This window comes from Poecilia formosa, unplaced genomic scaffold (assembly GCF_000485575.1).
Source record: "Poecilia formosa unplaced genomic scaffold, Poecilia_formosa-5.1.2 Scaffold96, whole genome shotgun sequence".
Lineage (NCBI taxonomy): Eukaryota > Metazoa > Chordata > Actinopteri > Cyprinodontiformes > Poeciliidae > Poecilia > Poecilia formosa.
This window is the reverse complement of record NW_006800035.1, coordinates 1,340,476-1,351,172: the sequence shown is the minus strand read 5'-3', so window position 1 is coordinate 1,351,172 and position 10,697 is coordinate 1,340,476. Positions and strand designations below refer to the sequence as shown.

Sequence of the window (10,697 nt, the reverse complement as noted above, 5' to 3'; positions counted from 1 at the left end):
TTATTTTTTCAAAAGTCACCAACAATCTTCTGCACCCTAAGCAAGTTTTCTACTTCATTCGAGTCCAGATAATAGAAAATGAGAAATGAAAAATGAAAGTGGCATCTGAACCATAGCTTTTGATTTGATTCTAAAATCCAAATAAATAAATGTCATTATACATTATACAAACTAGTATGATATTATTAAATCGATGTTCTCCTATTATAAACAAGTGATTTTATCTTACTCCCTTTTATCCTGTAAATATTGAGAAACCTTGATATTTCAACAGAATGTTAGGAAAGAATGAGCTTCTTCAGGCATCCCACATTTAGCCTCTATTGATCCGAGGTCTCTAGGTTTCTTTAGCTGGCTCTCTCCTGAGTGTCTCACTGTTAAATCTGGGAGTTCAGCTCCAACAGTTCTTCCAACTGATGCCGTCTTCCTCTCCCCCTTGGTGAGGCCAAACCCAGAGAGCCACTCCCAGATGCCTGCCCTGACTGGAACTAACCCACTTTAAGTAAAGAAGTCAGATCAGAGCTCACAAAAAGCTCATATTGTTGCTCGTTTCCCCACACCCTCTCGTCCCCACCTCCAGGCAGCCATGACAGGCTGACCTGATTTCTTACCCCTGCCCATCTTGGTGATTAGATAACAACTGTTACATAATGTCAGCTTCACATGGGTGTGTGTGTTGTGTGTGTGTGTGTGTGTGTGTGTGTGTGTGGTGTGTATGGGGCAGGTAGGCTGGACCTTCACTGCAACCAGTCGAATTGGAAAGCCTCAAAAGAGCATCATTAGTGCGCCGAGGCATTTAAGGGGTTTATTTATGATGAATTTCATTTTGAGTTACCAACATCTCACAGCAATTAAGATGCAACAGGAGGCCGGATATAATCCATTTGTTTCAGCAAATGTCAATCAACTGGTCAAACCCACATAAAGAGGCTCACTGCTGACAAAGTGTCAGGAAAATAAATGCATGTCCACGATTATTCCAACAAGCAACAATCAGGCACATACACAAAAGAGCAAATGCAAAACAACAAAGCAAAGATTTTATGATGCATTCTAGGAAACTGCGCCCAAAAATAAGAAAGAAAAAAAAAACTGGAACACTGAATTCTGTAAAACGATGCTGCATTTAAAGTCTGCTTGGAAAAAAACGGTTTTATGTAACGCTAGTGTGTAAAAATAGATTCTAAATGATCAAATGTTTTATTAAAAAACATTTTTCTAAATAAAATATGTCGTTAGCACTGTCTTCTCCTTAAAGATGGGTTTAAAAGTAGAGTTTTACAGTTCAAACAAATATAACGTTTAAAACTGTGCTGATGTATAAAACTACAAGGGAAACCATTTTCAACCACAGAATCTGAATAAATAGCACGTCCACACAATATTTTCACTGGAAATTTTTGAATAAGATTCTGGAAATCTTTGGATAAGATTTTTAGTCTAACATTTCCGATGTGCCCTGAATGCACCACTAAATTCTGAAGTCTGTCGCCGCACCCCACGTGGAGCTAGCATGCTCCTCCACTGGAAAACTAGGTCACCTCGCGCCGCCTCACGTGTATCCGCAGCAAAAAAAACCACACTTCACGGCGGGGTGAATTATGTAATGCCTTCGTCACCGCCCAGCTCGACCAATGAGCGGAGACGTAAGGGAAGCGTAAACACATGTGCACATGGCTATGCTGATGGGTCCATGTGAGAAGAGTAGACTGCAGTGCTGCCAAAGCAAAGTGGACCACCAACAACAGCAACCCCCCCTCCCCACCCGGCAGTCCTAACCCAGTTTAATATTACCACACCGCATTAAGCTACGACCATCAGCACTTATTCTGGATGTAAACACGGACCAAAGTATAACTTATTCACGACCGTGAATAATTCTGTGGCAAAACAAGGCAGTTTTAGTCCAGCTGAACTGACAGCAACAAGCTGCAGTCTCTTGGCGTTTAAATGACACTCACCAGCTTTGCTCGAGTCCATGTCCATATCCTGCGAGTTGCCCCTCTGCTACCTCGTTGCTGAAGCCGTGTTTGATTTGGTTCTCAGCAACTAGAAAGTCGCTGGTAGATAACGTTCGGGGGGCAAAAAACTGCGCTTTGGGCTAAAACACTGAAATCACGGACTTTAAAATCGAATGGAAGCCCAGAGGAGACAGCCCAACCAAGTTAGAATCTCACAGGAATGAAAAAAAAAAACCCAACTAAGTTTAAAAAAGCGACTTTCAATGACGCAACAAAAAAAAACCCCAGCGAAACCCGGGCTTATCTCAGCCGGAAGGTTCCGTCCTGCTTTCACTCTGCTCCAGTAACCGAAACAGAGCGTCTTCTGTAGAGCTTCCTACACGGAAAACTGGTTCATTATAAGCGTAGCTCCAGGTGAGGAGGACTGGCTCTGAAAGCGAGCAATGGGCAACCATGTGACCCAGTTCACCGGCTCCTCCCACTGCAGCCTGCAATGGTGTCAATGTAACCCACTGACATACTTTCACTAGAGCGAACAAAGGCTCCTGGCAAGCGGGTTCGACGTCCTGAGAAAACAACAAAAAGTTGCTCATTTACAGACCATACTGAAAACACTTCAAAAAGGGAATCAACTAATTTTACAAAAAGATTTTATTGTTGATGCGTTTGTTTGTGACAGATTGTGGAGAGACAGATAGAAGTGGCTTTCATTCCATGGACCAGTCTGAGACATCTGATCCAGACTGTTCTGAAACCTGTTCTGTTTGTCAGCTAACTTTCTAAAGCTTATCCTTACAAATACTCAGATTCAAGCTGCTGTGTTAATTCAGATTTATAGTGATTATGAACTGTAATCATAACTCTGGTAAATGCCTGATTTGGTGAAAACATCATTAATCAGTTAAATGTTTTTGGGCCATAAGAAGTATCAGCAGAAGTTTTCTTATGTATGTAATATGGCTTCAAACACAGGGTGACTGACATGGGTCACTGATGAAAAATAAATATATTAATTATATATCTACATACATATATTAGGTAACACTTTATTTGAAGGGGGTTGAATAAGACTGTCATGACACTGTCATAAACATGACATAACACCTATCATGAACATCAATAAGTCTTCATGAATAGTTATGACTGTTGTCATAAAGCGTCATTCGGTAATAATGACACTTTTAATACAAAGTTGACATTATTCGAAATGTCTTCGTTATGACAGCTTGTCATTAACCATGAAATCATGATCTGACATAAATTTGTTATAAAAGNTTTAGTTTTTCAATCAGCATTTCAGAGTAACAATATACTGACCAGACGTTAAACCCTCTGTTATCTTAGAACAAGTTATATTTTGTTTTATTCCAATGTACAAAGGGTTTGTTCCACAGTTATGATGGTAGTTATAAGTAGTCCAGTGTGTTTCACTTCATTTGAGGTAAGACTTAATATCAATAACTTTGTTAGCATTGCATTTGACACTGTAATACTAAATTACATCTTTATAATTGTTGCCACTAGTTTCACTTTACTTGAGGTAAAAGTTAATATTAATGACACTTAATGACTTTGTCATAACTGTTGTTACTTGTTTCACTTTTCTTGAGGTAATAGTTAATATTAATGACACTTAATGACATATTCATAACTGGTGCTACTTGTTCCACTTTAGTTTATGTAAAAGAAATTGTTAATGAGTCTGTTATTAAATCATTTGACAGTGTAATAAAGCTTAGTGAAATCTTTATTGCTTGTCCTACTTGTTTTGCTTTATTTCAGGGAGTAGAAATATTAATAATTGTTTTGTTAAAGCTTTTGCTAGTGTAATAATTAAATCATTATGACAAATTTATGTTAGATCATGATTTCTTGGTTAATGACAAGTTGTCATAACAGAGACAATTTTGTCTAGGTTAATGACAAGTTGTCATAACGAAGACATTTTGAATAATGTCAACTTTGTATTAAAAGTGTCATTATTTACCGAATGACGCTTTATGACAACAGTCATAACTATTCATGAAGACTTATTGATGTTCATGACAGATGTTATGTCATGTTTATGACAGTGTCATGACAGTCTTATTCAACCCCCTTCAAATAAAGTGTTACCCATATATTATATATTAATTATATATCTTTGTAAACTGACCTTTAAAAAAAAAGGTCAGTTCAATTGCCTATGGTTAAATACAGATTCAAAGCAACTTTAACTAGCTCATGCATTCCAGTTGTTATGCTTGTTTCCTCTAAAGACAGTTCGCATTTTAATGTAGGTAAAAAAAAAGAGTCTTTTTTTGGTTTCACAAATTAAAATTTTAATCTGAAACTGTGTCTTAAAGAATATTCAGTGTATAAATACCCAGCTCAGGTTTAACTGGTCTAAGTGTTTACCATTCTTATGTACTAATAAAATTCTGTCTGCTTGCCAGCGTGCCCAGAAGTCTTTAGTATTCAGTTTCTCACGAACAGTGTTAAACAATTTTACTCTTACATCACAATAAGAATACCAAACGTAGATCAAAGATGTCAGATTTGCAATCAACTTCATATCCAGCAGAACTTTGACTGGAAATATTTTGGCATTTTAACATCAAGGGTTCCTACATAAGCCTGAGCCTTTCTGTTGGATTCATACAACTCCATAGGAGCTGTCCATTATGTGCATGTCTTGTCTTCTGCTGACATAAGGATGTTATAGAACCTTCAGCTCCATTGTGCTAAAGAGGTTTCCCCTTTAAGAAATTTGACTGATGTGGTAGCAAGTGCATAATTTCTAAGGTCCTTGTGTTAAGCCATGTGATGCCTGTGCGAGTTTTCTTCTGATTCTTGATGATGTGGAAGGCAAAATTCTCTCTCATCTACCAATCAAATTTGGTGTACAAAACGTTTTGCCACCACAATCCAGCGTGTTTTGAGAAGATGCAATTGTATTAGATTTCCTGTCTGATATGACAGAAGTATAGTCTCAGCTTTAGATCTGCAACCTTCACTTTAATATGGTTTATTTATAAAGCGCTGCTTCACAACAAATGTCATCTAGAGGCACTTTACAAAAAAAAGTCAGTTCAATTGTACATACATTCCAGTTGATCCTAGTTCTCAAACAGTGCATTAATCTCAGTTAATTATCCAAAGTATTTTTTAAAAAGTGTGTATCTAAGAAAACCTGCAGATTCCATCGGCTCACTAACTTGCAGCATTCACTCCTCCTGGTCGACCTCTTGGCAACAATCGCTTGTACCATGTCGTTGGTGTAAACAGGTGTAAACTGGTGTGTTTGTGTATTTTATACAGGATATGTAAAAATCTGGTTTCCACTGAAGTAGCAAAACTTCTTAGAACACATTTTTGTGTGAAATTGGGCTTCCATGTGCATTCAGTGCTGTGAAACCTCAACGCTACACAATCTCCACACGTCCCATACCATGACTGAAGATATTAATAGATTTCCACATTTAACTTGCAGAATGGTCCAAAACTATTCAAAACTCTGGCACATTTAGATTTCACCATATTTTCATTCCACTTGAAAGTTTATTTCTGACAGGAAATTAGATGTTTAAAACATCATGAAATGACGTGTAGGGATTTTAATTTTTGAAAATCGTAAGTTGTCAAAAATAGCTTATGGGCTCCTCAATAATCATTTGAAAAATCTTTGTTGTCTTTACAGGAAACAAACTCTTTTATAATGTCTGATCTTTGGTGACGGAAGGCTCATTGGAAGGCCTCCCTGTCACGACCCTCATCTTTACCTCCCTCCACAGAATCGTTGTCACTTTCACTGTGGTTGGACTGCTGCAAAACAATAATACTGTTTCAAGTCAGAAGAATTAATATTTTAATAATATTTTAATAATTGTTCACAATTGTTTAATAATTGTTGCAGATTGTTCACACTGCCAGGAGTGTGAACAATCTGCTGCCTGGATCAGTCCTGGTGCTGGTGTTGGATACAATCATGATGGATTTAAGTCCACTCTCAGCTCTTCACACCCGTAGCATAAATTCTGATGTGCTCATGCAACAATGTAAACAGTCCGCTCCAAGTGTTTCCAGTCTGTCCAAACAGGACATGTTTTTCTTTACAGAGAAGCACATCGAGCCCAGGGATCTTTTTTTCTGTGACCTAAATGAATTAGAGAAGACACAGCTGACTAAAACCTACCTCTGTTTTACCACACACATCTTCAGGGGTTGGATAATAACTCTGTCTTCCATTTTTCTTTACCTGAACATCTTCCTCGGCAATTTATATTCAAATAAATTCAAGATTACTTTATTAATCCCAAATGGAAATTAAATGTTGTTGTTACTCCTATTATCCAAGTTTCTTCAGAGTTGTTGCAGCTGATGATTGTTGTAGGCAGCAAGGATCTCCTGTAGCTGTCTGTATTCCCACACAGAGGAAAGAGCCTCTAACTGAAGACACTACGTTGCTGTATAGCAGCCTCATAAGAATTATTTATTTGCACCATCATCTCCAGAGGTTCCAGTTCAGTCACCAGAACAGAACTGATATTCTTTACCAGGTTGTTGAGTGATTGTAGAGAAAAGATGACACTCTTCAGTAGCTTTACAGGAGATGATAGTGTAAGCTTCCTCAACACAGTCTGCTGTGTCTCTTCTTGATGACTTCACTAGCTGCTTTTCCATTGACAATAAAGTTGTGCAAATTGAAATTTCAAAACTAAATTTGCTTATTGGAAACAAGGCAATTTTGAAAAAAAAAATGTTCAATAAGTTTTTGTACTAGGATGAGGTGTTTTTTCAGCAGTATGAAAACAGATGTATTTCACAAAACTGTAATGGAAGCACGTTTTTCACATCACACAAGTCACGTGATCAACCACAGGATGTTACTACTGGCCACAAAGAAGACAAATGGAAGTAGTATTAGGATGATGGTGTTTGTTTTTGTTGGTTCCTCCAGAGCTCTCACAGCATCACAGTTCATAAAAGTTGTGTGTCATTCAAACATTTTGAATCCATAACTCTTCTGTAAAATCTGTAAAATCACCACCAACTGTGGTGTATTTAGGATCTGATAAAAAAAAACAGTTAAATGATTTTATGTATTGATAATATGCAGAAATGTTCCAACTCCCATCCAACTCAAACCATTTCTCCAGGGTAACTTGGTGTGAAAGAACTTTTATTTCTCAGCTGTTGCTTGGGAACCAATAGGACAAAGTCATAGTAAAAACGTTACTGTATTGTAAATTAATAAACATCAAATTAATTTATTTGATGTATATTTGCTTGATGATTTTGATGATGGTATTTGACTAAATGTAATGTCCATTCCTTGTTTCATAATTGGTTACTGTACGATGTTTTTATGGTGTAAAGCATTCTGAACTTCCTTGCTGATGAAATGTGCTGCCATACAAATAAACTTGATTTATAATCTAATGCTCATGTTGTTGTACAGTCGTCTTCCAGATGGAAGCCTGTCTCCCTGTCAATCCTGCTGGGTCAGTGTGACATGCTGGGCTCGTCTCCAAGAGATTCTTGGCCGCATGAACCATCTGAATAACTAAATAACTACAATGAAATCTGGATGGAGTGATCAGCTCAAGTTCACCGGCTTCTTTTTAGTGATTATAGACGGAACAGTTTAGCGGTCAGTGTGGCCCAGGAGATCCGGTAAAGGGCAGACAATGAGGAGGGAGGTTCAGCTGGAATGTTCATTATTCTCATCCCGTCTGTCTTTATTCCCAGCCATTCAGTCTGTCGGCCTCAAGGCTGCGCTGTTCTAGCTGTGACATGGAATGTCTTGTCATCATGACCTAAAAACATTCAATGATTCGTGGTTAAAATAAAAGTAGTGGGAAAGGTCACCTCTGGAAAGGGATCTGGAGGAGAGGAAATCCATTGAATTTCTGGTGAACACACACACACATACACACACACACGAACAGCACTGGGCTCTACCAAAACTGGTCAAAGTATTTAAACTCCTTCAACCTTTTCAAATTTTGTCGCACTATAACAAACATCCGTGTATTTTCTGGGATTTAAATAGTTTAGGAATGATGTGTCACAGATCAACATGAAGCAGTGAATAACATTTAACTCAAAGAAAATGATACCATGCCTGTTTTAAATAAAATTCTAAAACAATGTGATGTGCACCCGGTCAGTCAATACTTTGTAGAACCAACCTTCAGTGCAGATCCAGCTGCAAGTCTGTTCCTCCAGCTGCTTTGCATTTCTGCAGATTTTGTTGCTCATTCTTCTTCACTAAAGAGCAGATTTGATGGAGAGAATCTCAACACATTCTCAAGTGAATTTCAGCTGATCTACTCCACTGCATGTCCAGCTTGTTCTAGTAACACTATGAACCAGAACATTAATTTCTGATCAACATTTTTTCTTTTGTGGTATTGAGAACGTTTTCTTTTTCTTTTAAAGGAGCAGATTATTCAAAAGTTGTTGCCACATTGTCTGACAAAGGTAAGGTATATTTTCTCTCAGGAGCAGAATACTCAGATTAAATTCAAGATTATTAGAAAACATTATTATTTGTTCACCATCAATGCAGCATTGATGGTGAATGTCCTGTACTTGTGTAACACTTCAAGTCCAGAGGACTCCAAAGCACTTCACACTTGGTTTGAAATTTGGATGAGAACTGAAGGTAAATAGACAAAAGAATTTCAGATATGAATTAGTTTCAAAGCTTAGTCGGCTGTTCCTGCATGTTTCCAACAACAGCAACAGATGTGAGAATAGAAAAAGTAAGAAAAGGAATGTGAAGGAGATAAAGAGGAATTTTTGGTGGGATGTTGTGGAACCAGATGTCTCTGCAAGTTGGGAGTGTTTCCAGCACTCCCATCATTTTCTGGCACACTCCTGGCACTGAACAGAAGGTGCTCTTAAAGTGTGTCCTTCTCCTTTTGAGGGTAGTTTGTGCTGTGATAAAGAAAATGACAGGAAATGAATAAGAAGCATGCTGAGTGTTTGGTGTTCTCATGGTAACAGTGGATTTACAGGCAGATGTAATGTGTTAATGTTAACAGCTTCATAACCTCAGCTGTTCCTCATGAGATTAAGTTCTCTGAAGTATAAGGACAAATAACCTTTTTATTATAGAGCAACTTCCATATATCAGAGCTGAAAATTACCCATTAATTTAGAATGGAAGCAGTCCCACAGCATTACTGATCCTCCACCATACTTTTCCAGACTCCCTCAACTGTTTTGGTGTTAAATTAAAATTCTCTCTCATCCTTCTGACCAAAGCTAACAGTTTTAAACCAACTCCATGTTTACTGCTATCACCACTCCTAAACAACCTGTTGGCATGCAGGTGCATCGAATGGCTTCTATGATGTCACTCTTTGCTGCGACAATAGAAATGAGAATCATCATATAGCCTAGCTACCAGTGGCTAAAATTCATGGGCATTTAAATTTGACTTTCTACACATTTACTAGTACTGGTAAGAAATATGTAGAATTTTTGCACACAAGCCATAGTTATATATGTAAATGATCATTTGTGGTTGTTATCCAGTGTAAGAACTTCCTACCTGCAGTGGCAACCCATAAGAAGTTTAGAGTCTTGGCAGATTTTAGGATGCCAAAAACAGTTACAAATAATGTTTCATTAGATTAAAATTAGTTCCATTCATTTTACTAATAATGCCCACTTAGACCTCAGTGATTTTCACAAATTATATTTTTGTTTTATTCCATCCTATTATTCCTCCCACCCACCAACCAGGCTGAATGTCTCAGAGTTAAGGAGTCAAAGACGACAGTAGTGACCATAATGACCATAAAAAGGACTTTTTATTCGGGTTAATGTACAGACGTGTGTGACATGGCCTAGCGGTAGCGGTGCAGCTGCAGGGTGTTGCGCCTCTTCCAGGCGGCGCGGCGGGAGCCTCCGATGGTCAGGTGGAACTTGTGGCCCTTGCCCAGGCCACGGCTCTTCTTTCCTGCAGAGGTCAGGCCGCGCATCTCCCTGTGCTTGTGCACGGCCTTTGTGATCCACTGGGTGTCTGGGTTGCGTCTGACGGCCTTGTGGAAGGGGTCGATCAGAATCACCTCGAAGAACTTGTAGGTGGAGTCCTCGCCCACCCAGTAGGAGTTGAGAACTCGCAGCGCTCCACAGTGACGACCAGCGCGCTCCTGAGGGGACAACCAAACATCCGTCCAGGAAAGTTACCAACACAGGAAAAGCAGATGCAGAATGAGAGTCTAGTTAAAACCCAGACCCTGACATGTTCCCGATAAATGACCCTAAACTGCTGCAGATTAACTTTATATTAAAAGGATAAAGTGATGCTTTAGAGATTCCAGAGAATATCCTACTGAGGGCAGTTCTGAGCTGGACAGACCCAAGTTAGTAACGGTTAACCTGACGATCATCTAATACTGTCAACACAAACTGAGAAGCTTAGAAAACCCAAAGGGTTAAACTCTGCTTCTTCCAGCAGGGAGGAAATATTTACACCAGAGTGAAGTTCTACAAGGATCATGACAGTTGTGCTGCTGTTTGTGTCACTGTATCAGGAATAAGTGACAGAGGTCATTACAGGTCAACCTGCATCAGCTAAAAAAACAAAACAAAAAAACACTAAAACTGATATTTTGCTCAGTTTTAGAGATGCAGCTCATCTTAACCTTAACCTGTTGCTGAAACCAAAGAAACTGTGCCAAAGTAGTATTAACCCTCCTATTATGTTCCGGGTCAATTTGACCCGTTTCAAAGTTTAAA

At 38.6% G+C, this 10,697-nt stretch overlaps 1 protein-coding gene across 1 annotated transcript in view; it reads right to left on the bottom strand.

The window, feature by feature from the left end:
- Window positions 1-9,747: 9,747 nt before the first annotated feature.
- Window positions 9,748-10,697, bottom strand: part of LOC103142392 (60S ribosomal protein L15) — a 6,010-nt gene continuing 5,060 nt past the window's right edge. Inside the window, exon 4 of the mRNA XM_007558432.2 lies at window positions 9,748-10,108. Within this exon, the coding sequence (XP_007558494.1) occupies window positions 9,803-10,108 (306 nt within the window). The 3' untranslated portion in view covers window positions 9,748-9,802. The remainder of the gene's footprint in view (window positions 10,109-10,697) is intronic.